Raw genomic sequence first — 27,586 nt, 5'->3', positions numbered from 1 at the left:
GGGGGTTGAAGGGGGGTATGGAGGGCAGTTATAGTCAGGAGGGTGTAAACTGGATCATGTGACAAGGGATACAGTCATGAGAAGATCCGTTAACCAATCACGGTGCTGCGCTCCGTCCTGTTGCGTGACCTTTCAAAAAAGGCGTAATCCTGAAAACAGATAGAATTAATGAGAGGCGGGTCTATGACATCACGGTGACATCAAGAAGCAACACAAAAGAAGAATTAGTGAAGACATGAGAGGAGAGGAAATCATGTTTAAATACTTTATTAGAACTTTTAGGATTTATTACCAAAATTTCCAATACGTGCAACCAGTGAGTGCATAGATTTATATACAGATCAGTCGTGTCTGGCACAGATATTTATTGCTCTATTATTCATTTGGTAAACTCTTGGATGTGCATGGAGGAGCGCCTGATACAAAAGTTCATCTCACTTGAAGGGCTTTTTGAAATATTTAATGATTAAAGCGGAGTTCCGGACAGAAAATCATTCCTTTACATTTTATGGCATCCGCTTCCTTATCCTTCCATGGGCCAGAATTGGATATTCCCAGCATTTTTTTTTTTTGTACTTACCTTTTTACAGAGGATAATATACTCACCTTTACATCCACTTCCTCCTTCCTCGGCCCGCGCCGTCACTTCCTGTCCCGCAGTGCATCCTGGGAGCTCTTACTCGTCACTCCCAGGATGCAATGGGCAGTGACGTAGGCGGCCGGCCAATCCTTTCATCGCGTTATTTGCAAACGGGAAATAACGCGATGATAGGCATCCCTATACTATGCCGATCGCATAGTACTGGGCATGCGCGAGATTTTGCGCTGGATTCATCAGCCTCCGCCCACTACAACCAGGAAGCAGGGCAGACATTTCCCCACAGCGGACTCGGCGAACCAGCACAAAGATGGCGGCGCTCTGCAGAAATTTAAGAATTTACTGTCCCTATCAGAGAGGTAGCAGCCCAGGACCAGAACAGAGTCCAACTACACTATATTTCAACCACCGATCTGCTTCCTTTGAAGGAAAAATTACTTTACGGTAGATCCATCAGAACCAATTTTCACTTCTGTTGATCTGGCATTATCACACACATTAGGCATTAGTCTTACGTGGAATGATTTGGCTTGTATCACTGATATCACTGGAAGGATTATAATTACTATGGTTAGGTTGGGGTTTAGCAGAGCTAAAGTCAGAAATGTAATAATGTGATGGGTCAGCACACATCTACTCTCCCTAATCAGGCACGGTAGAGATGATTACAGGTGGTCCACGGTTCACAAACAAGATGGGGGTCTGTAGGTTTGTTCTTACGTGGAATTTGTAAGTCGGGACAGGTACATTTTTTTAAGTGTAGCTCCAGTCAAAAGAATATTTTTTTACGTTTTTTGGATACCACAGGGAAGGGGTAACATCCCTGTACCATTTGTTTTTCTGTCTGCACCCATGTTCATTAGATTTTCCCTGACTTGCTGCTACTATGACGACAACTGGATTTTGAACATTTTGGGTTGTTGTGGAAACAAGGATTGGTGATAAAGCTTCAGTGGAGGCACCTTTTTCCCATGAGAACTCTTACAGGAGTGAATTTCCCTTCCTAGGGGGAGATTTCCTCTCACTTCCTGTTGTCTCCCTCTGTTTGTAAGTGGGAGTCGTTTGTAAGTTGGATGTTTGTAACTTGTGGACCGCATGAACTAATTATCTATTTGTGTTCCAAACTGTAAGTGCCGGTTCACACTGAAGCGGCACGAGTTCGGGGGGCGACCTGTGAAGTCGCGTGCACCGCGACTTCGGCACGACTTGCACGGACTTCATATAATGAATGTCTATGCAAGTCGCTCCGAGGTCGCCCCGAAGTTGTACAGGACCCTTTTTCTAAGTCGGAGCGACTTGTGTCGCTCCTATTAGAACGGGTCCTGTAGCAGTCAATGGACCGCTACGGACCGCGACTTGTCAAGCTGACAAGTCGCCTGATAAGTCGCGGCAGTGTGAATGGGCTCTAATAAATCCTATTACCTTCATAAAGTGCTAGTGTAATGGTTTTTGCAACCCAACCTGTAAACAATTACTCTCAAAAAGTGCAAATGTTAAAGTACAAAGCAATATACAGTCCCTGGCCAAAAAAAAAGTCGCCACCAAAAAAAAAGGGTCACACACCCTAATATTTTGTTGGCTTTGATTACGGCACGCAATTGTTGTGGCATTGTTTCGATAAGCTTCTGCATTGTCACAAGATTTATTTCCGTCCAGTGTTGCATTCATTTTTCACCAAGATCTGGTAATGATGATGGGAGAGTCGGACCACTGCGCAAAGCCTTCTCCTGCACATCCCAAAGATTCTCCATGGGGGTTCTGGACTCTGTGGTGGCCAATCAATGTGTGACAATGATTTCTCATCCTCCCTGAACCACTCTTTCACAATTTGAGCCAGATGAATCCTGGCATTGTCATCTTGGAATATTCCCGTGCCATCAGGGAAGAAAAAATCCATTGATGGAATAACCTGGTCATTTAGTATATTCAGATAGTCAGCTGACCTCATTCTTTGGGCACATGGAGTAATTATCCAATAGGAGAGTCACTGCATGCTTAGTTTAGTTAGTTGCTTAGTTAATTCCAGGTGGCGACTTTTTTTTTTGGCCATAGCGTAAATCCGTAAAATCATTCCAATTTATTAAAACAACGTAGTACACTCACATGTTATTAGTGTCAACCCAACACTGGGGAACAAACGCCACATAACATATGCACAATGGTGTCAAGTGTCCTAGCCCCACCCAACTAGTTTCGTCATTCAACGTCCTCACGCCGCTCCGTGAGGACGTCAAATTATTTTATTACTGTTTGGAACACATATAGATAATTAGTAATCATGTCTACTGTGCCTGATTAGGGAGTGTAGATCTGCGCTGACCGATCCCATTTTAATTTTATTGTTTGGTTTGACCTACAGCTAGGCAGCAGTGATTGTGCATTCTCCTTTGCTGTGACCATAAACATATTTAGCTCCGGATCTGTTGTTGTTTCAAAGTTAGAAATTTAGTTTGGGTCATTGCAAAAAAAAATAAAAAATGTCCGGCTTCATTAGTAATCATTGATAGATAGGAAGCGGTCATAGATAGTAGTGGGTGAAATACTGCTGCTTTGTATGATGTTTGTCTCTCATCGAATGGGCTAAAAGCCCAACGTTCGGATGAATGCCCAAACAGTTTGGTGTTCAGACTGACGTTTGAACTCATCCCTATTAGCCAAAGTTTTCCCTTTTTGGGAACCTTGCAAACAGCTGGTCTGTCCTCACTGATAGGCTGAAACTTGCCCGATCAGTAACAGAAGTGGTTGAAGAACAAGAAGTGGTTGAAGAACAAGGGCTTGGGACCATTAGAGGAGGATGGTGGAGGAGGCATTGTATAATGCTGGATCGGTAATGGACTAAGAGAGAGAACAATTTGGAGCAAATGTCTTTTAGACTGAACTTAAAGGTTGTATAACACCCATTAGAGTTTTGAACAATTAATGATTCATGATCTGAGGGTTCTAAACTGCAAATTGGCCATTAAATTCCAGCATTACCTTCTAATAAAGCCCTTTATTAATTTTCCTTCACTTCAATATCTGGACATTTATTTTCATCAAGATAGAATACATAATGGCACTGGTGAGGAGAGGATGAATTTGCAGGTGCAGAGTGTAATGAATGTATCTATATGTGACTGCTTTATGAAGAACAAGGATAAAACAAGTGAGCAAGACTGACCAATGTGGAGAAAAGCTCTAGTGACTTGAGGAGCTGCCTTTGGACTATCCTCGGTGTCTGAATGTGATAAGCAGCTGACTTTGGACTCTTGTGTTCCCCTAAATGTTACTTGGGAAACGGTCTTCTTAATGTGACTTGAGGATTTGTCTTTGGATGACCCTCTGTGTCTACTTAAAGTGACTCGAGGAGCTGCCTTTGGACTGTCCTGTGTCTTCTAAATGTGACTGGTGGAGCTTCCTTTGGACTATCCAGCTTTGTTCCCCTTGAGGAGCGGTCTTCTGTGTCCCCTGAAAGTGACTTGAGCAACTGTCTTTGGGCGACCTTCTGTGTCTATTGAATGTGATCTAGGGAGCTGTCTATGGACTTTCCACTGTGCCTCCTGAATGTGACTCGAGGAGTTGTCGCTGGACCGTTCTCTGTGTCCTCTGAAAGTGACTTGAGGAGCTGCCTTTGGACTGTCCATCTTTGTTCCTCTTAATGTGGGGCTGTATTTACACCAACCTCTGTGTCTTCTGAATGTGATGAGGAGCTGACTTTGGACACTTTTTCCCTGAATGTCACTTGAGGAGTGGTCTTTAGACAGTCCTCTGTGTCCCCTGAAAGTGACTTGGGGAGTTGTCATAAGACTATCCTCTGAATGTGATTTGAGGTGCTGTTGAAGGATCATCCTCTGTGTCTTCTGAATGTGACTTGAGTTGTCTTAGGGATGTCCTCTGTGTTTCCCTGAATGTGATATGAGTAGTTGTCTAGTAAAATGTGACTGGAGTAGTTTTTGTCTTTTGCATGTGAGTTGCTGTCTTTGGACTGCCCTCTGTGTTCTGAATGTGACTTTGGAGCTCTTTTTTGGACTTTCTTCTGTATCCCCTCAATGTGACTTGAGGAACTGTCTATGGTCTATCCTCTGTGTCCTCTGAATGTGAGTTGATAAGGCTATGTTGAGGGATTAGGGTGAGCGTTAGGGGTTAGTCCTAACAATATGCTTAGGGGCCAGGGCAAAGTTTTGGGTGACTCGGAGAGTTTGATGAATAGTTACAGGTTTAGGAGGAATTGTGTTTGGGGTTAAGGTAAAGGTTAGGGTTAGACATGGGGGCTAAACTTGGGCTTAGGCTTGGAGACCCAGGTAAGGTTTAGGGTTCAAGCATAAATGGGATTCAAGATTAGAGAGAGGAAGTGGGTTCAGGGTTATGGTTGGGATTGGTGTAAGAGTCAGGGTATGGCTGTCTAAATCTTAAGTTTAGAGTTAAGCCTCGTACACACGCAACGATTATCAGCCGACCGATCGTCCGACTTTTGTCCAGTGTTGTTGTGTTGGTTGAAATGTGCCTATACTGCACACAAATTTTCTCGGCCAACAAAAATCTACTTCAGAAGTGATGTCATGTGCTGGTTTACTTTCCGTGTGTTCTTTCTTCTCTGAGCATGCCCAGTCTTGCTCATCAGATTTTTGTCTGCCGAAATCTGTACTGACTGACGGAAAATCGGCCGTTGTGGTGACGTCAACAAAAATTTTATAGCCTGCACACCAGATTTTTTTTCGGCCGAAAAGTCGGAGTCGGTTGTCGAAAGCATCATACTAACAAGCCGAAAATCGGCCGATCGGACGTTGGCTGAAAATTCCCGGCCAATAATCAATGCGTGTGTACGAGGCATAACAAGCCGAAAATCGGCCTATCGGACATTGGCCGAATATTCACGGCCAACTATCGACGCGTGTGTACGGGGCGTTAGAGGTCAGATTAGATAGACATTTTAGTTTGGTGTGCTACAGTTATGATCATCAAACCCCAAACCATCATTTATTTGTATACATGTTCATGTCACAAATTAATGGGTGATTAAATTAATTCATCTACAGTTTATAAAGGCTGAACTTTTACAAGCTCATAAAATTCAAGAACTTGAACAACAGCCCACTAAAACCACCTGAATCTAGAAGGGCATCCTTTATCTGTACTTCAGTCTCATATCATAATCTCATTTAAGTAAAGGCATTATTATTTTTATATTTAATTTGATTCTGAATGATTTCAGTGATTTTGGGACCTACCAGTGGTCTTTATCATAGTCTCCCAACCTAATGAGCTGTAAACAACCATAGCCTGTAGGGGGAGCTCTTATGCATGGCTTTAAAGAGACTCACCAGCAGGAAGCAGGCGCCCAATAACACTGCTTTCATCTTCACATCCAAATCCTTCGGGAACTGGATCCCAAAATTATCTGCATCTGTGAAGATTTCCTTAGGTAGTCCGGTCCACTGCTTACTGATCCGACCCACACTGCGCGACTCACACAGCGGCTTCACCTGAGACACAGAGAGGGTGAGAGTGAGAGGAGGCTGGAATGGAGAGGGGATGAAGTGAGAGGAGGATGAGAGTGAGAGGAGGCTGGGATGGAGAGGGGATGAAGTGAGAGGAGGCTGAGATGAGGAGAGAAGAGAGTGAGAGGAGGCTGGGATGGAGAGGGGATGAAGTGAGAGGAGGCTGAGATGAGGAGAGAAGAGGATGAGAGTGAGAGGAGGCTGAGATAGGGAGTGGATGAGAGTGAGAGGAGGCTGGGATGGGAGAGGGGTGGATAAGAGTGAGAGGAGACCAAGATGGGAGAGGAGACCAAGATGGGAGAGGATAAGATGAGAGTGAGAGGAGACTGAGATAGGGGGAGGATGAGATGAGAGGGAGATGAGACTGAGAGGAGGAGAGGATGAGATGAGAGTGAGAGGTGATGAGAATGAGAGGAGGCTGAGATGGGGAGAGGTGGAGATTAGATTGAGATGAGACAGAGTAGGGATAGGAGAAAATGAGAGTGAGAAGGGGCTACGATGGCCAGAGTGGAGGATGAGAGTGAGAGGAGTATGAGATGGGGAGAGGAGAAAATGAGAGTGAGAGGAGGCGGAGTTGAGGAGATGATAAGATGAGAGTGAGAGGAGATTGAGATGAGGAGAGGAGTCAGAGTAGGCTGAGATGGGAAAGGATGAGATGAGAGGGAGAGGAGGCTGAGATGGGGAGATGATGAGACAAGAGTGAGAGGAGGCTGAGATGAGGAGAGGAGTCAGAGTAGGCTGAGATGGCAGAGGATGAGATGAGAGTGAGAGGAGGCTGAGATGGCAGGGGATGAGATGAGAGTGACAGGAGGCTGAGATGGCAGAGGATGAGATGAGAGAGAGGAGACTGAGATGGGGAGAGGATGAGAGTGAGAGGAGGCTGAGATGGGGAGAGGATGAGATGAGTGTGAGAGGAGGCTGAGATGGGGGAGAGGATGAAATGAGAGTGAGAGGAGGCTGAGATGGGGAGAGGATGAGATGAGAGTGACAGGAGGCTGAGATGGCAGGGGATGAGATGAGAGTGAGAGGAGACTGAGATGGGGGAGAGGATGAGATGAGAGTGAGAGGAGGCTGAGATGGGAGAGCATGAGATGAGAGTGAGAGGAGGCTGAGATGGCAGAGGATGAAATGAGAGTGAGAGGAGACTGAGATGGGGAGAGGAAGAAATGAGAATGAGGGGAGGCGATGAGAGTGAGAGGAGGCGATGAGAATGAGAGGAGGCTGAGATGGGGAGAGGTGCAGATTAGATTGAGAGGAGACAGAGTAGGGAGAGGAGAAAATGAGAGTGAGAGGAGACTGAGATGAGGAGAGGATAAGATGAGAGTAAGAGGAGACTGAGATAGGGGGAGGATGAGATGAGAGGGAGAGGATACTAAGATGAGGAGAAGAGTCAGAGTAGGCTGAGATGGGAAAGGATGAGAGTGAGAGGAGGCTGAGATTAGGAGAGGATGAGATGAGAGTGAGAGGAGGCTGAGCTGAGGAGAGAAAGAGATGAGAATGAGAGGAGGCTGAGATGGGGAGAGGTGGAGATTAGATTGAGATGAGACAGAGTAGGAAGAGGAGAAAATGAGAGTGTGAGGAGGCTGAGTTGAGGAGATGATAAGATGAGAGTGCGAGGAGATTGAGATGAGGAGAGGAGTCAGAGTAGGCTGAGATGGGAAAGGATGAGATGAGAGTGAGAGGAGAGGGATAGGAGGCTGAGATGGGGAGATGATGAGATGAGAGTGAGAGGAGGCTGAGATAGGGAGAGGATGAGATGAGAGTGAGAGGAGGCTGAGAGGGCAGAGGATGAGATGAGAGTGAGAGGAGGCTGAGATGGCAGAGGATGAGATGAGAGAGAGGAGACTGAGATGGGGAGAGGATGAGAGTGAGAGGAGGCTGAGATGGCAGAGGATGAGATGAGAGTGAGAGGAGGCTGAGATAGGGAGAGGATGAGAGTGAGAGGAGGCTGAGATGGCAGAGGATGAGATGAGAGTGAGAGGAGGCTGAGATGGCAGAGGATGAGATGAGAGTGAGAGGAGGCTGAGATGAGGAGAGGATGAGATTAGAGTGAGAGGAGACTGAGATGGGGACATGATTAGATGAGAGTGAAAGGAGGCTGAGATAGGGAAAGGATGAGATGAGAGTGAGAGGAGACTGAGATGGGGACAGGATGAGATGAGAGTGAGAGGAGGCTGAGATGGCAGAGGATGAGATGAGAGTGAGAGGAGGCTGAGATGGGAGAGGATGAGATGAGAGTGAAAGGAGGCTGAGATGGGGAGAGGATGAGATGAGAGTGAGAGGAGGCTGAGATGGGGAGAGGATGAGATGAGAGTGATAGGAGGCTGAGATAGCAGAGGATGAGATGAGAGTGAGAGGAGGCTGAGATGGCAGAGGATGAGATGAGAGTGAGAGGAGACTGAGATGAGGAGAGGATGAGAGTGAGAGGAGGCTGAGATGAGGGAGAGGATGAGATGAGAGTGAGAGGATACTGAGATGGGGACAGGATGAGATGAGAGTGAGAGGAGGCTGAGATGGTGGAGAGAGGATGAGATGAGAGTGAGAGGGGGCTGAGATGGGGGAGAGGATGAGATGAAAGTGAGAGGGGGCAGAGATTGGGAGAGGATGAGATGAGAGTGAGAGGAGGCTGAGATGGAGAGGAGTGAGAGTAGGCTGAGATGGGGAGAGGGTGAGATGAGAGTGAGAGGAGGCTGAGATGGAGAGGAGTGAGAGTAGGCTGAGATGGGGAGAGGATGAGATGAGAGTGAGAAGAGGCTGAGATGGAGAGGAGTCAGAGTAGGCTGAGATGGGGAGAGGGTGAGATGAGAGTGAGAGGAGGCTGAGATGGAGAGGAGTGAGAGTAGGCTGAGATGGGGAGAGGGTGAGATGAGAGTGAGAGGAGGCTGAGAGGGCAGAGGATGAGATGAGAGTGAGAGGAGGCTGAGAGGGCAGAGGATGAGATGAGAGTGAGAGGAGGCTGAGATGGCAGAGGATGAGATGAGAGAGAGGAGACTGAGATGGGGAGAGGATGAGATGAGAGTGAGAGGAGGCTGAGATGGCAGAGGATGAGATGAGAGTGAGAGGAGGCTGAGAGTGAGAGGAGGCTGAGATAGGGAGAGGATGAGAGTGAGAGGAGGCTGAGATGGCAGAGGATGAGATGAGAGTGAGAGGAGGCTGAGATGGCAGAGGATGAGATGAGAGTGAGAGGAGGCTGAGATGAGGAGAGGATGAGATGAGAGTGAGAGGAGACTGAGATGGGGACATGATTAGATGAGAGTGAGAGGAGGCTGAGATGGGGACATGATTAGATGAGAGTGAGAGGAGGCTGAGATAGGGAAAGGATGAGATGAGAGTGAGAGGAGACTGAGATGGGGACAGGATGAGATGAGAGTGAGAGGAGGCTGAGATGGCAGAGGATGAGATGAGAGTGAGAGGAGGCTGAGATGGGAGAGGATGAGATGAGAGTGAAAGGAGGCTGAGATGGGGAGAGGATGAGATGAGAGTGAGAGGAGGCTGAGATGGGGAGAGGATGAGATGAGAGTGAAAGGAGGCTGAGATGGGGAGAGGATGAGATGAGAGTGAGAGGAGGCTGAGATGGGGAGAGGATGAGATGAGAGTGAGAGGAGGCTGAGATGGGGAGAGGATGAGATGAGAGTGAGAGTAGGCTGAGATAGCAGAGGATGAGATGAGAGTGAGAAGAGGCTGAGATGGAGAGGAGTCAGAGTAGGCTGAGATGGGGAGAGGATGAGATGAGAGTGAGAAGAGGCTGAGATGGAGAGGAGTCAGAGTAGGCTGAGGTGGGGAGAGGAGAAGATAAAAGACTGAAACAAAAAGAGGTGATGTTTGAGTGGAGACCCAGATAAGAGAAACATGTAAAACTACTTCTGCATTCATGGGTAAACATATATATATATATATTGGGAGCTGATTGTTAATCAAGGAAAGACATCATTTTATTTGTCAAAGTGCAATACAAAATCTCAATATCACTTGCATGGGAAGATGTTTATTTTCAGTTATCACATTCTCATAATAAAACTTGTATTAAAAGTAAAAATATAACAGAAAATCCCATTGGCCTGTATTTATCCAATCTTAATCTGCCCTCATTAGGGAGGAATTTACTAGGATGTATCCTGAAGAGCAATCTGCTGAGCCTTGAAGGGTTAAAATAGCAATGATCCAGTCTATACCGCCAATGGAAGAATGATCAGATCAAGAGGATCTCCGACCGAACCACGAGATCCCACAATCCAGATTGGATCTAGCTTGTGTTTATTGTTTCTGTAGACATTTATGGTGATTTATTTAGATACATCCCATACCCTTGTGCTGCTCTCATTCTGGTTTTATGCTTCCATACAAGTCAAATGGAACGCATCATGACTGGATCCCCAACACATCTAAAAAGGTAAAATACTTTGCCTGACAGCTGCGTTCGACCTGCCCCGAGTCTGACACCCGTGTTGTACATTGACCTTTAAAGCACACCTGTCATGTGCACATAAATAACCCTCAGCTGCACACCCAACACCCTCCCTGTGTCCTTCTTTACCTTCAAAACCACTTTGAGAAAGGGGTCCCTAAAACACTGGAAGAACTTTTTTTGGCACTGTGAGAACTAAGACCTACATGGCCCTGAAATATTGGTGGAATATGCTTTTTTTTTTTTTGCACTTTTTTAACTTCAAATTTTGCATGGTCAAATATTGAGGTTTTATGTGGTGTGGGGTATTTTTCTTATCTGAGCTACAATATGGTATCACAGTAAGCTAAGCACCCTTTATCTAGTGGTGACAAAGGTATGGTGCTGAATGGGTTGGACTTTTACAAGCTTCTTGTATGTCACCTTGACAAAGGGGACCTGAATGACCCCCAAACTTTGGTGGAACATGCTTATTCTACCCACTCTTTTCATCATCACTTCATTAAAATATTAGGGTTCACTTTGTGTGCCAATATCTCCTGAACTGGGATGAGAACCCCCCAATCCTTAAGGATTCTTTATAAATTTGCTCTGACCAAAACTTTGTGGACATTATCGTCTTATCTACTACATGGCCAAAAGTATGTGCAACCCCTCCAAATTACGGCGATTATGTGTCTCCAGTAAAGGGTCCTGCTAACCACTTGCCAACCGCCGCATGACTATTTACTGCGGCAGTCAGCCTCTCCTTTTTTTTTTTTTTTTTTTAAAGCCCGTGGCGTGTGAAACACACTCAAAAGACTTACACCCAGTGCATAAAAAAGTGCACACACGCAAACGTGGAAACACAAAAAGTTCACAGGGTGTGCGAAATGGTCTTCCCTCCGAAGAGGTAGGACCCTAACCTCGATCCCCCGGGGCGCAAGACTCCTGACAGGGATTTAAAGTACTTCCTATGGTCTGTCTGGCCGAAACCAGACAAACCCCGTTCTCCAGGGGGACTGCCGAAACAGCCCACCCCAAGTACTAGGTGGGGCTCCCCCGAAGGGAGACCCCATGAGAGAGGGCGGACTAAGCCAGAAGGCCATATCCACCCCCTCCCAAGACTCAAGGCTGGGCCCGAGGACCCATACCCTCCAAGTCGTGCAAGAAAAAAGAGTGATAGTGCAGTGACAAAACGACAAAGAAATAAAAACACACTAACAAAAAGGTGGGGGAAGGGGAAGTAGGGTAAGTGCTATAGTGCCATGTGAGGTACCAAGGCAGGCCTTTCTGGCCGGAATAAAATATTCCTCTGGTCCGAGCCAAAAGGCCTGTCCCAAGAGGCAGGTGCAAAAAAGGTGTGCAGTGACCAAGGTGCCGAAAAACTCAAGGCGAGCTGCCCCTCACCAGTGAGAATTAAGGCACCCCTGGGCTGCCACCCCAGGGGCACTTACACCACGGGCTTTTCCAGTCTCGGCCCCCAGCCAGACTGAGTGTAGCCTATCCCCACCAGCAGACATCGGAACCTGGACAGCTAAGGGAGAGCTTACCTACAACTGGGGACAGGCCTTTTGCAAGGCCAGATCAAAACCCAGGAGAGAAAGCCCTCCCATAGCCATCCTGTTCCTCAGCCCATTACATCCAGGAGCAATTCCACCGGCCACCCAGTCAGACCAGCTTTCTTGCTCCCTTCAAACTGGTTAGAACAGTTCAACCCATTCGAATCAGAAGGCGGCGGTCCCCACATGCTTTCCCAGATGACCTACTCCCCATACCCCGGTACCTCCAGGCGCTCCGGGTTTTGGTCATACCGGTACTAGCTAGGGTCCATACCAACTGATAAGAACAGATACTACACTTGATCTTAGCCAAAAGGCAGCCTCTCCTGGGCAAAGCAATGTAGACCTACGTCGCTCGCCCAGGAACCTGTAGGGGGCGAGCGCGCGCCGCCGGAGGCCCGCTCCCGCCCCGCTCGTTCACTGAGATCCCTGCGCGTGTGACCGGTGGCTCCGATGTCCGCCGGCCACTCGCGATCTCCCGCAGGAGAGGGAGAAGGATGGACGGCGGATGTAAACATAGCCGCCTGTCATTCTCCCTGATGTAATCACAGAGGTTATGCGATCCTGCTATGTAGGATCACAGGTCTCTGTGGTTACATCACAAGCCACACCTCCCCCCCCCCCCACAGTCGGAATCACGCCCCTAGGGACACATTTAACCCACTGATCACCAATAAAGTTAACCCCGTCCCTGCCAGTGTCATTTTTACAGTAACAGTGTATATTTATAGCACTGATTACTGTAGTAATGTCACTGGTCCCCCCAAAAGTGTCAAAAATGTCAGTCAGGGGTCCGATCTGTCCACTGCAATGTTGCAGTTCCACAAAAAAAAAAAAAAAATCGCAGATCGCCGCCATTACTAGTTAAAAAAAAAAACAATAAAAAACGACATAAATCTTTCCAGTAGTTAGTAAACGCAATAGCTTTTGCGAAAACCAATCAAAATACGCTTATTGTGATTTTTTTTACCAAAAATATGTAGCAGAAAACAAATTGGCCTAAAATGTTAAAAAATTTTGATTTTTACATTTTTTTGAAAATTTCATATAAAAAATTAGAAAAATATTGTTATTTTTTCAAAATTGTCGCTCTTTTTTTGTTTATAGCACAAAAAGTAAAAATCGCACAGGTGATCAAATAGCACCAAAAGAAAGCTCTGTTTGTGGGGAAAAAAGGACGTCAATTTCATTTAGGTACAACGTCGCAGGACCGCGCAATTGTCCGTTAAAATCACGCAGTGCCGAATCACAAAATGGGGCCTGGTCTTTGAGCAGCCAAATCCTCCGGGGCTTAAGTGTTTAATACTCCATCACACAAAGACATTGTAGACAGTTGTGCTCTTCCAGCCTTGTGGTAACAGTTTGGTGAAACCCTATTCTGTTCCAGCATGACTGTGCCCCTGTGTACGAAGCCAGCTCCATAAAGACATGGTTTGACCAGTTTAGTGTGGCGAAAGTTGAGTGTCCCTCACACAGCCCAGACCTCAACCCTACTGAACACCTTTGGGATAAATTGGAATGCTAATGGTAAGCCAAGTCTTCTCATCCAAAATCAGTCCTGTCTTTGGAGGTTCATGATTAAAGAACCCTACCAATAATTGTAAAATGATCATCTCACTCCTAATGGATACACTCTATGACCCAAAGGATACAAACCTCCCTCTAAATGACTGAGTTCAGGTGTCTCTGGTAAAGGGTACTGTTCATACCCCATCATACAAAGACATTGTAGACAGTTGTGCTCTTCCAGCCTTGTGGGGACAGTTTAGTGAAGACCCTTTTCTGGTCCAGCATGACTTTGCCCCTGTGTACAAAGCCAGCTCCATAAAGACATGGATTGACTTGTTTGGTGTGGCGGAACGCGAGTGTCCTGCACAGAGCCCTGACCTTAACCCTACTGAACACCTTTGGGATGGATTTGGATTGTGAGCCAGTTTTTCCCATCCAACTCAAAAATGGGCACAAATTTCCACAGACACCCTCCAAATCTAGTGGAATGTCCTTCCACTAGATTGGAGGGGGGAAACTCAAAGCAAAGTCAATAAAGACATGGCTTGACCAGTTTGGTGTGGAGGAACTCAAGTGTCCTGTGCAGAGCTCTGACCTCAACTCTACAGAACATCTTTGGGATGAATTGGAATGCCAATTGTGAGTCAGGTTTTTTTTTTTTTGCACCCAATATTAAGCCCAGCATGTGAGCCAGATTGTCTTATCCAGCATCAATACCTGGCCTCACAAATGAGCCAGCTCCATACAGACAGGATTTTTCCAGTTTGGTGTGGAGAAACTTGAGTGTCCTGCACAGAGCCCTGACATCATCCCTACTGAACCCCTTCGGGATGAATTGGAACGCCAAAGGTGGGCCAGGTCTCCACGTCCAACATCAGATCCAGACCTCACAAATGAGCCAGCTCCAAAAAGACATGATTTTCCCAGTTTTGTGTGGAGAAACTTGAGTGTCCTGCACAGAGCCCTGACCTCATCCCTACTGAGCCCCTTCGGGATGAATTGGAACGCCAATGGTGGGCCAGGTCTCCTCATCCAACATCAATACCAGACCTCACAAATAAGCCAGCTCTATACAGACAGGATTTGTCCAGTTTGGTGTGGAGAAACTTGAGTGTCCTGCACAGAGCCCTGACCTCATCCCTACTTGAACCCCTTTGGGATGAATTGGAACGCCAATGGTGGGCCAGGTCTCCTCGTCCAACATCAGTACCAGACCTCAAAAATGAGCCAGCTCCATAAAGACATGATTTTCCCAGTTTTGTGAGGAGAAACTTGAGTGTCCTAAACAGAGCCCTGACCTCAACCCTACTGAACCCCTTCGGGATGAATTGGAACGCCAATGGTGGGCCAGATCTCCTCATCCAACTTCAGTTCCAGACCTCACAAATGGCCAAAACTCCCACAGACACCCTTGAAAATCTTGTTGAAAGCCTTCCTAGAAGAGTGTAGGATTGTAAAGACGCAAAGAGGGGCAACTCTGTCTATGGTCTTGGAATGGGATGTCCAACAAGCTCATATTGGTGGAATGGTTAGGTGTCCACAAGCTTTTGGCCATATAGGGTATCTTTCAGTGTTGGGTGACTATCAATAAAGACTTTCATCAACCTAAAAAAGAAAGTTGTGGAAAAAATGTAGGGAAAGGGTGGGAGCCACCCAGATTCCTCCGCCCGCACACATTCCAATCAACACAGTGGAGAAAATTGGGAAATACCGTATAAAATATGACGAAGAGCATGAGTTTAACTGAGAAATACTGTAAACATGGGGGATGGAAAGAAAGAAAGATGTGTTTTATATGATCATGAGGGAGAGTTTGTTTTTGGCCTTATTTAATAAGTCCCGTGGATTAAGTGATTGATGTCACTATTTATAGCAACACTAATTTAACGTTTGTTGATATGTTTATAACTGAAGATCCTACAAAGAAATGAATTCTATTTTTGGTGCTTTCAGCTAAATCTGAAATCTAGGAAATGTTTTCATTTTGCAATTAAAGTAGCAGCTAGTCCATTATTTTACTGGATGCAGCATTTCCTGGGCTCAGTGAACCTAATATTTTGTATGTTAGATGAGTCGTCTCCATAACCGATCGTTCCCTGAGCCACCAGTTGTGAATCTTCCACATTGCAATCAATTTCTAACTGCAATGGAGCCATTATACCATCGCTGGCTGCAGTGGGAGGATCCAGGTGTCTCAGACTCCTAATGTGTCCAATCCACTGTCACTGCTTAAATTTGACTGACAGGCCAGGAGACTCCTGGTGCTTCCAAGCCACCATGACATCATACCTTGGCTGACAGGCCAGGAGACTCCTGGTGCTTCCCACCCACCATGACATCATACCTTGACTGACAGGCCAGGAGACTCCTGGTGCTTCTAAGCCACCATGTCATCATACCTTGGCTGACCGGCCAGGAGACTCCTGGTGCTTCCACCCACCATGACATCATACCTTGACTGACAGGCCAGGAGACTCCTGGTGCTTCCCACCCACCATGACATCATACCTTGGCTGACAGGCCAGGAGACTCCTGGTGCTTCCCACCCACTATGGCGTCATACCTTGACTGACAGGCCAGGAGACTCCTGGTGCTTCCAAGCCACCATGACATCATACCTTGACTGACAGGCCAGGAGACTCCTGGTGCTTCCAAGCCACCATGACATCATACCTTGGCTGACAGGCCAGGAGACTCCTGGTGCTTCCCACCCACCATGACATCATACCTTGACTGGCAGGCCAGGAGACTCTTGGTGCTTCCCACCCACCATGACATCATACCTTGACTGACAGGCCAGGAGACTCCTGGTGCTTCCCACCCACCATGACATCATACCTTGACTGGCAGGACAGGAGACTCTTGGTGCTTCCCACCCACCATGACATCATACCTTGACTGACAGGCCAGGAGACTCCTGGTGCTTCCCACCCACCATGACATCATACCTTGACTGACAGGCCAGGAGACTCCTGGTGCTTCCAAGCCACCATGACATCATACCTTGGCTGACAGGCCAGGAGACTCCTGATCTGTCTTGCCTACTATAACATCATACATGGACCGAAAAGCCAGGAGACTCCTGATCCGTCCTGTCCACCAAGACATCAAACTTTGACTTACAGGTCAGGAGACCCCGGATTTGTCCCATCCACTATGAAATCATACCTTGACCTTGACACTTAGTGGCATCCAATTCATCAGACCTTGATAGTCTGAGCGGGGACCCTTAAGCATTTATCGTGGGTCAAACCAGAAATGAACTGGACCTACAATTGCATTTTTTCCAGTGTGAATTACAAGCACAGCTCTTATCAACAGCTAAGGCAGGGCAAACAGGAAAGAAGACTCCTTGTCTTTTTCAGTCACCATAACATCAAACCATGACTGACAGGCAAGGAAACTCCTGTTCTGTCCCACCCACCAAAAAAAAGTCATATTTTGAATGGCAAAATGGGACTTACGTCATACCAAGACAGATGGGCCAGGAGACTTCTGGTTTGTGCTTCCCACTGTAAGATCAAAAAATGTACTGGCAAGCCACGAGACTTATGGGATGTCCGCCCACCATGACATCATAGCTTGACTGACATGCCAAGAGACTCCTGGTCTTTCCTGCCCACCATGACATCATACCTTGACTGAGATGCAAGATCATTTCTGGTCTGTTCTGCCTACCATGACATCATACCTTGACTGACAGGCAAGACGATTTCTGGTCTGTCCCGACTACCATGACATCATACCTTGACTGTGAGGTAAGATGATTTCTGGTCTGTCCTGCCCACCATGACATCATACATTGACTGTGAGGTAATATGATTTCTGGTCTGTCCTGCCCATCATGACATCATACCTTGACTGACATGCAAGACGATTTCTTGTCTGTCCTGCCTACCATGACATCATACCTTGACTGAGAGGCAAGACGATTTCTGGTCTGTCCTGCCCATCATGACATCATACCTTGACTGACAGGCAAGACGATTTCTTGTCTGTCCTGCCTACCATGACATCATACCTTGACTGAGAGGAAAAATGATTTCTGGTCTGTGCTGCCCACCATGACATCATACCTTGACTGAGAGGCAAGACGATTTCTGGTCTGTCCTGCCCATCATGACATCATACTTTGACTGACAGGCAAGACGATTTCTGGTCTGTCCTGCCCATCATGACATCATACCTTGACTGAGAGGCAAGACGATTTCTGGTCTGTCCTGCCTACATGACATCATATCCTGACTGACAAACCAGGAGACTCCAGGTCTGTCTTGCTTGCTATGACATCCGGCCAGAAGACTTGTGGTCGGCCCCTCCCTTGACTGACAGGCAAGGCAATTCTTCCTCATGCCCATTAAAATCACTAGTTCCCATTTCATGGTGGGAATTGTAGTTTGATACAGAAGCAATGAACAGGTGAAGAGAACTGATGTTGGTTGGTTGGAACTTGGATGCCCAACAAAAAGGTGACAACACCACAGCTAAACTAAGATGAGTGTTGTCACCCTAGAAAGGCAGTGGCTGTGGGTGCACCTTGCTGGTAGGATCACTGAAATTCATTTACTTCAAAACAAGAACAAAACTTTTCAAAAGACCCTAAAAATGTAGATTTAGACCGGGCACGGGGCTTCGTCTCACCTGGAAGTTAATGTCTCCGCAGCAGCTGGACATCAGACACGGCCCGACCACCTTCAACACCGGCTCCCGACTCTCCGTCATGAGAGAGTATTTGGGGACGAACGGGTGCCACGTCTGGGCAACGTAACCGATGGTTTGACCCGGGGGGCACTGCACCTCCAACTGCATGACAACAGATAGAAAAGGCGTCACCAACACTGGAAGAGTCACGGCGGACCGCGACATGAATATATTATATGAAATATAACGAAAGAGATATGGAAATGAATATACAGGCCTGAAAATATCACTTCAGAAGAAGATCAGGATTTCAGGTCCGCCGTCTCACCTCCTGTAAGCAGCAGGGGAAGCAGCAGCTGGAACATTTGAGTGGGCGGACGAAATGGATGACCTCCCGTCCCGTGTAGTCGCAGACGTGCAGAGTGAGGGGGCGGAGGGATCCGCAGCAGCAACGAGCGCACACCGTGCTCCTCTCCTGCACCGAGAATAACCGCTGACCCATTATATTCCGCAGCTCATACTGATTGCAGGTCTCAAAGCCGGTGACCGCTGCAAGGCAACCAGGAGGAACTTATTAATGATCACCTTCCATTTTTATCTGGTAAATATTTAATACACAAATCCAGACAAATAAAGGACCCCACCCCCCCCCCCCCACCCCCCAAGAAAAAACCACCCCTGCCAGTCAACACCCTCCTGAAATATACAAACAGATACAAAGAAAAAAGATTTTGTTACAATGAAACTAATAATAATTTTTTGGAAACCTATGTTTGGGCATTTGGAAAAATGTGACAATGTATAAATCTGACTAACCAGTTATAAAGGGACAAATATATGGGGATATATGAAGGGTACATGAAGATTCACTATATTACCAAAAGTATTGGGACGCCTGCCTTAATAATAGTTATAATTATAGTAATTAATAACAGAAACTAATAACCAATCTAACATTAAATAATAATAATTATTATCCAATCCATATTGACCACAGCCCATATATACATACACTATAGAACCAAAAGTATTGGGACGCCGGCCTTAACCACTTAAGCCCCGGAAGATTTTACCCCCATTCCGACCAGGGGGTATTTTGCGATTCAGCACTGCGTGAATTTAACGCACAATTGCGCGGTCGTGCGACGCTGTACCTAAACGAATTTGACGTCCTTTTTTTCCCACAAACAGAGCTTTCTTTTGGTGGTATTTGATCACCTGTGCGATTTTTTGATCACGCGCTATAAACAAAAAAAGAGCGTCAATTTTGCAAAAATAGCAATATTTTTCACATTTTTTTATATGAAATTCCCCCCAAAAAAAATGTAAAAATCAAAATTTTTAAAAATTTTCGGCCAATTTATTTTATGCTACCTATGTTTGGTAAAAAAAATCGCAAAAAGCGTATTTTGATTGGTTTGCGCAAAAGTTATCGCGTTTACTAACAAAGGGAAAGATTTTTGTCATTTTTGTTGTTTTTTTTTTTAACGCGTAATGGCGGCGATCTGCGATTTTTTTTGCGGTACTGCGACATTGCGGCGGACAGATCGGACCCTTGACTGACATTTTTGACACTTTTGGGGTTACCAGTGACATTTCTACAGTAATCAGTGCTATACATATGCACTGTTACTGTAAAAATACACTGGTAGTGAAGGGGTTAACTTTATTTGGAAGGGAGGGGCTGTGTGTGTCCCTAGGGGCGTGGTTTCTACTGTGATTGGCTGTGGCTCTAGCTGTAAGGACACTGATCAACGGATCTACATACCAGATCCGTTTTATCAGTGTCTTTGCAGAGAGGAGAATGACAGGTGGCTTGTTTACACAAGCTGCCTGACATTCTCCCTCTCCCCCGCCGATCGCCGAGTGACCGGCGGACATCGGGTCCGCTGGTCACACGCGCGGGGGGGTCCGTGACCACGCGGGAGCGGGATCGCGCCCCGGGGGGCGCGCGCTCGCTCCCTAGACCCTCACAAGCAAGCAACGTAGCCCTACGTTAGTTTGCCTGTGAGGGGCTGACCGCCGACGTAGATAGTCGTGCGGCGGTCGGCAAGTGGTTAATAATAGTTATAATTATAGTAATTAATAATAAAACAGAAACTAATAAGCAATCTAATATTAAATAATATTCATTATTATCCATATTGACCACAGCCCATATAAACATACACTATAGAACCAAAAGTATTGGGACGCCTGCCTTTACACACACATGAACTTTAATGGCATCCCAGTCTTAGTCCGTAGGGTTCAATATTGAGTTGGCCCACCCTTTGCAGCTATAACAGCTTCAACTCTTCTGGGAAGGCTGTCCACAAGGTTTAGGAGTGTCTATGGGAATGTTTGACCATTCTTCCAGAAGAGCATTTGTGAGGTCCGGCACTGATGTTGGACGAGAATGCCTGGCTCATAGTCTCTGCTCTAATTCATCCCAAAGGTGTTCTATTGGGTTGAAGTCAGGCCAGTCAAGTTCCTCCACCCAAAACTCGCTCATTCATGTCTTTATGGACCTTGCTTTGTGCACTGGTGCACAGTCATGTTGGAACAGGAAGGGGCCATCCCCAAACTCCTCCCACAAAGTTGGGTGCATGAAATTGTCCAAAATGTCTTGGTATGCTGACGCCTTAAGAGTTCCCTTCACTGGAACTAAGGGGCCAAGCCCAACCCCTGAAAAAAAAACCCCACCATAACCAGGAAATGATTTGGACCAGTGCACAAAGCAAGGTCCATATAGACATGGATGAGAGAGTTTGGGGTGGAGGAACTTGACTGGCCTGTACCTCAATCCGATAGAACACCTTTGGGATGAATTAGAGCGCAGACTGCGAGTCAGGCCTTCTCATCCAACATCACTGCCTGACCTCACAAATGCTCTTCTGGAAGAATAGTCAAACATTCCCATAGACACTCCTAAACCTTGTGGACGGCCTTCCCAGAAGAGTTGAAGCTGTTATAGCTGCAAAGGGTGGGCCAACTCAATATTGAACCCTACGGACTAAGACTGGGATGCCATTAAAGTTCAACTTTTGGTTCTATAGTGTATGTTTATATGGTCTGTGGTCAATATGGATAAAAATTAATATTATTTAATATTAGATTGGTTATTTGTTTCTCTTTTTATTATTAATTACTATAATTGTAACTATTATTATTATAAGTATTAATAGAAAATGATTTCATTACATTGGCCTGTGTAATGGAACCTTAAAAGCCCTCCTGAATTATTATTATTATTATTATTTTTTTTTGATGTGGTGCTTGGACCTCTTCCCAGCTCTTGGTATTTATTATATATTAGTTTTTTTTTTTTTTTTTTTTTTTTATTATTTATGATTATACTGGGTCTTTATTTTATACTTCTTATTTATTATATGAATTTGTAATATATACTTGCTTATTTCATTATTTGGTATTATATAATTAATATTTATGATGTCCTTCTTATTTATTATATGCTTACTATAAACTTGTCATTTATTAAATACTATTATTATTCATTATATACTTGTTTGTTTTTATATTTATTATATGCTCATTATTTATTATATACATATTATATGCGTATTATTATGTACACTTGTTATTTATCATATACATATTATATGCGTATTATTATATACACTTGTTATTTATTATATACATATTATATGCGTATTTATTATATACATATTATATGCGTATTATTATATACATATTATATGCGTATTTATTATATACATATTATATGCGTATTATTATATACATATTATATGCGTATTTATTATATACATATTATATGCGTATTTATTATATACATATTATATGCGTATTATTATATACATATTATATGCGTATTTATTATATACATATTATATGCGTATTATTATATACATATTATATGCGTATTTATTATATACTTGTTATTACATATATATATATATTATATGTGTATTATTATATGCTTATGATTTATTATATATACTCCTTATTTATTATATTCTTATTATTATATATTTATTATTATTTTCCAATAATGTAACAAACATCATGTTTATAAACAGAGGGGGGTCATTAGAGAAGGTTGTGCGGTTGCTGGCAGCACCACTAGGTGGCAGTACATCTCCAAGGCTGGGCACGCTGCTGCGCCACCAAGGAGAGCTCAGCTCTGCGCTACGTCTCAGCCACACTTCCCACAATGCAATGGGGCCTTTCCTATACTTCACTAAAGTCCCTTCTCTGCAACATGAATACTCCGCACTCCTCCCACACTCCGCACTCCTTCCACAACTCCGCACTCCTTCCACAACTCCGCACTCCTCCCACACTCCGCACTCCTCCCACACTCCGCACTCCTCCCACACTCCGCACTCCTTCCACAACTCCGCACTCCTTCCACAACTCCGCACTCCTCCCACAACTCCGCACTCCTCCCACAACTCCGCACTCCTCCCACAACTCCGCACTCCTTCCACAACTCCGCACTCCTCCCACAACTCCGCACTCCTTCCACAACTCCGCACTCCTTCCACAACTCCGCACTCCTTCCACAACTCCGCACTCCTTCCACAACTCCGCACTCCTTCCACAACTCCGCACTCCTTCCACAACTCCGCACTCCTTCCACAACTCCGCACTCCTCCCACAACTCCGCACTCCTCCCACACTCCGCACTCCTTCCACAACTCCGCACTCCTCCCACACTCCGCACTCCTTCCACAACTCCGCACTCCTCCCACACTCCGCACTCCTCCCACAACTCCGCACTCCTCCCACACTCCGCACTCCTCCCACAACTCCGCACTCCTCCCACACTCCGCACTCCTTCCACAACTCCGCACTCCTCCCACACTCCGCACTCCTCCCACAACTCCGCACTCCTCCCACACTCCGCACTCCTTCCACAACTCCGCACTCCTCCCACACCTACGCACTCCTCCCACAATGATAAATACTCCTCCCTGATCACAGCCCATCCATACAATGATATCAGCAGAAAACAATGTATCACTTCTATATACAATGTATCTACAATGTCACAGTGCCTTGAAAAAGTATTCACACCCCTTGAAATTTTCCACATTTTGTCATGTTACAACCAAAAACATAAATGTATTTATTGGGATTTTATGTGATAAACCGACACAAAGCGGCACATAATTGTGAAGCGGAAGGAAAATGATACAAATAAATCTGTGAAAAGTGTGGCTGCATATGTATTCACCCCCTTTACTCTGATCCTCTGGTAAGACTGCAGCTCAACCACCTACTTGTACTACCCGGACCGCACCCCATGCTGTACATGAAGGCTGCATTGATGGGGTGGTACACCTGGGTTCACTTTACGGCTGTGGTGAAAATGAGAACCCTCATTGGGATCAGTGGGCAACGCCGCCAAATTCCCTGCGTCCTGGACTGAAATGTCTTCCTCTGATTTCACTGCACACTGTGAGCTTCTCACCATGTGCATTAGATGCTGCAGCCAATCAAATGGAGCCCCGCCTCATTTCTTGGCTGGAGGACATCCGTCATCATCTAGCACTTTCCTCCCCCAGCCTGACTGCCCCTAGCCCCGCCCCTTTTATTAATTGGATTTTAGTTCTTTCAATCATGGAGGCGCTGGCTCCTCCCACTCACCTTCTAGAAGTTCAGTCTTCTGGTGGATGAGGATTTGGTCTATCTGGAAGAGGAGAAAGAAACCATCAGATAACGGCGTCAGCTGGTCACATGACACTGCGCAGACCCCGCCCCCCTCCTCCATCCGCCAAATGAGAATCCCACTCCCCAATCTGCACATGATTTATTATACATTGTATCCACACAGGAGCATTACACATAGAAACAATGTTACCATATACCCAATAATAATAGTGTGTGACATTAGAGTGTAAGCTCCTCTGGTACAGAGACTGCTGTGACTGTGGGGGAGGGGACATTAGAGTGTAAGCTCCTCTGGTACAGAGACTGATGTGACTGTGAGGGGAGGGGACATTAGAGTGTAAGCTCCTCTGGTACAGAGACTCATGTGACTGTGGGGGAGAGGACATTAGAGTGTAAGCTCCTCTGGTACAGAGACTGATGTGACTGTGGGGGAGGGGACATTAGAGTGTAAGCTCCTCTGGTACAGAGACTGATGTGACTGTGGGGGAGGGGACATTAGAGTGTAAGCTCCTCTGGTACAGAGACTGATGTGACTGTGGGGGAGGGGACAATAGAGTGTAAGCTCCTCTGGTACAGAGACTGATGTGACTGTGGGGGAGGGGACATTAGAGTGTAAGCTCCTCTGGTACAGAGACTGATGTGACTGTGGGGGAGAGGACATTAGAGTGTAAGCTCCTCTGGTACAGAGACTGATGTGACTGTGGGGGAGAGGACATTAGAGTGTAAGCTCCTCTGGTACAGAGACTGATGTGACTGTGGGGGAGGGGACATTAGAGTGTAAGCTCCTCTGGTACAGAGACTGATGTGACTGTGGGGGAGGGGACAATAGAGTGTAAGCTCCTCTGGTACAGAGACTGATGTGACTGTGGGGGAGGGGACATTAGAGTGTAAGCTCCTCTGGTACAGAGACTGATATGACTGTGGGGGAGGGGACATTAGAGTGTAAGCTCCTCTGGTACAGAGACTGATGTGACTGTGGGGGAGGGGACATTAGAGTGTAAGCTCCTCTGGTACAGAGACTGATGTGACTGTGGGGGAGGGGACAATAGAGTGTAAGCTCCTCTGGTACAGAGACTGATATGACTGTGGGGGAGGGGACATTAGAGTGTAAGCTCCTCTGGTACAGAGATTGATGTGACTGTGGGGGAGGGGACATTAGAGTGTAAGCTCCTCTGGTACAGAGACTGATGTGACTGTGGGGGAGGGGACATTAGAGTGTAAGCTCCTCTGGTACAGAGACTGATGTGACTGTGGGGGAGGGGACATTAGAGTGTAAGCTCCTCTGGTACAGAGACTGATGTGACTGTGGGGGGAGGGGACATTAGAGTGTAAGCTCCTCTGGTACAGAGACTGATGTGACAGTGGGGGAGGGGACATTAGAGTGTAAGCTCCTCTGGTACAGAGACTGATGTGACTGTGGGGGGAGGGGACATTAGAGTGTAAGCTCCTCTGGTCCAGATACTGATGTGACTGTGGGGGAGGGGACATTAGAGTGTAAGCTCCTCTGGTACAGAGACTGATGTGACTGTGGGGGAGGGGACATTAGAGTGTAAGCTCCTCTGGTACAGAGACTGATGTGACTGTGGGGGAGGGGACATTAGAGTGTAAGCTCCTCTGGTACAGAGACTGATGTGACTGTGGGGGAGGGGACAATAGAGTGTAAGCTCCTCTGGTACAGAGACTGATGTGACTGTGGGGGAGGGGACATTAGAGTGTAAGCTCCTCTGGTACAGAGACTGATGTGACTGTGGGGGAGAGGACATTAGAGTGTAAGCTCCTCTGGTACAGAGACTGATGTGACTGTGGGGGAGAGGACATTAGAGTGTAAGCTCCTCTGGTACAGAGACTGATGTGACTGTGGGGGAGGGGACATTAGAGTGTAAGCTCCTCTGGTACAGAGACTGATGTGACTGTGGGGGAGGGGACAATAGAGTGTAAGCTCCTCTGGTACAGAGACTGATGTGACTGTGGGGGAGGGGACATTAGAGTGTAAGCTCCTCTGGTACAGAGACTGATATGACTGTGGGGGAGGGGACATTAGAGTGTAAGCTCCTCTGGTACAGAGACTGATGTGACTGTGGGGGAGGGGACATTAGAGTGTAAGCTCCTCTGGTACAGAGACTGATGTGACTGTGGGGGAGGGGACAATAGAGTGTAAGCTCCTCTGGTACAGAGACTGATGTGACTGTGGGGGAGGGGACATTAGAGTGTAAGCTCCTCTGGTACAGAGACTGATATGACTGTGGGGGAGGGGACATTAGAGTGTAAGCTCCTCTGGTACAGAGATTGATGTGACTGTGGGGGAGGGGACATTAGAGTGTAAGCTCCTCTGGTACAGAGACTGATGTGACTGTGGGGGAGGGGACATTAGAGTGTAAGCTCCTCTGGTACAGAGACTGATGTGACTGTGGGGGAGGGGACATTAGAGTGTAAGCTCCTCTGGTACAGAGACTGATGTGACTGTGGGGGGAGGGGACATTAGAGTGTAAGCTCCTCTGGTACAGAGACTGATGTGACAGTGGGGGAGGGGACATTAGAGTGTAAGCTCCTCTGGTACAGAGACTGATGTGACTGTGGGGGGAGGGGACATTAGAGTGTAAGCTCCTCTGGTCCAGATACTGATGTGACTGTGGGGGAGGGGACATTAGAGTGTAAGCTCCTCTGGTACAGAGACTGATGTGACTGTGGGGGAGGGGACATTAGAGTGTAAGCTCCTCTGGTACAGAGACTGATGTGACTGTGGGGGAGGGGACATTAGAGTGTAAGCTCCTCTGGTACAGAGACTAATGTGACTGTGGGGGAGGGGACATTAGAGTGTAAGCTCCTCTGGTACAGAGACTGATGTGACTGTGGGGTGAGGGGACATTAGAGTGTAAGCTCCTCTGGTACAGAGACTGATGTGACTGTGGGGGAGGGGATATTAGAGTGTAAGCTCCTCTGGTACAGAGACTGATGTGACTGTGGGGGAGGGGACATTAGAGTGTAAGCTCCTCTGGTACAGAGACTGATGTGACTGTGGGGGAGGGGACATTAGAGTGTAAGCTCCTCTGGTACAGAGACTGATGTGATTGGCTCAGTGATCTCTGTACAGCACTGCGGTATATGTCAGAGCTATATATTATAAATAAATGATTGTTGATGTGTAGACACAGTAGATGATGGTGGGGGTGGGGAGTAGATGAAGTTTGTTCGGGTTGGGTGCGGTGATTCGGGGTGTATATGGGGTGTCGGTCTGGTTTGGCTGGTTCTGGTTGGATGTATGTAGAGTTCAGTCCTCCTCCCCCTCCTCCGCATTGTTTGGCTGGGTGTCAGAAATAGCTGAATGTTCTTCTCCTCCAGTCTGTGGAATCCCTCCCCACCCCCAATACACACACTGTACAGAGCTATGACACCGACATAGGGGGGGGCGCAGGGGGAAGTGACATCTGTCTCTACTTATAACACAGTGACACCAAATAACACTGAGCCCAGCACATACCCTCCCCCCCCCCCCCCCCACCGACACCAAATAACACTGAGCCCAGCACCCCCCACCCCCCTCCCCCAGTCCTGTGTGAGAGAACTCAGCTGACATGTATAGGAAGTTGTGTTACATTATTTATGTAATAAGAAAACAATGATGAGTATAATGAATGTGTGATATGTAACACACAGAGCTCATTGTTACTCCTTTACACATAATAATAATAAATATAATGAGTGTGACATATCATTACCTGTAACAGCATGAGGAGTACTATTTATTCTATAATACTAAAAAAGAGGGAAGGGAGAGAGA

General features: G+C 46.5%; 1 protein-coding gene across 1 annotated transcript; it reads right to left on the bottom strand.

Annotated features, from left to right (window-relative positions):
* Positions 1 to 23,908, bottom strand: LOC309553087 (phospholipid scramblase 1-like; the record flags this gene model as incomplete). The annotated part of the gene is made up of 5 exons (XM_082253986.1): positions 1 to 149; positions 5,899 to 6,060; positions 18,172 to 18,333; positions 18,500 to 18,720; positions 23,785 to 23,908. 5 exons carry the CDS (start codon positions 23,906 to 23,908, stop codon positions 90 to 92), a joined length of 729 nt encoding a protein of 242 aa, XP_082110112.1. The 3' UTR covers positions 1 to 89.
* Between the last annotated feature and the right edge of the window lie 3,678 nt (positions 23,909 to 27,586).

The sequence above is a fragment of the Pelophylax lessonae genome (genome assembly GCF_965119305.1).
Source record: "Pelophylax lessonae genome assembly, chromosome: 4".
In the NCBI taxonomy this organism is placed as follows: domain Eukaryota; kingdom Metazoa; phylum Chordata; class Amphibia; order Anura; family Ranidae; genus Pelophylax; species Pelophylax lessonae.
This window is presented reverse-complemented; position numbering and strand designations above follow the sequence as displayed.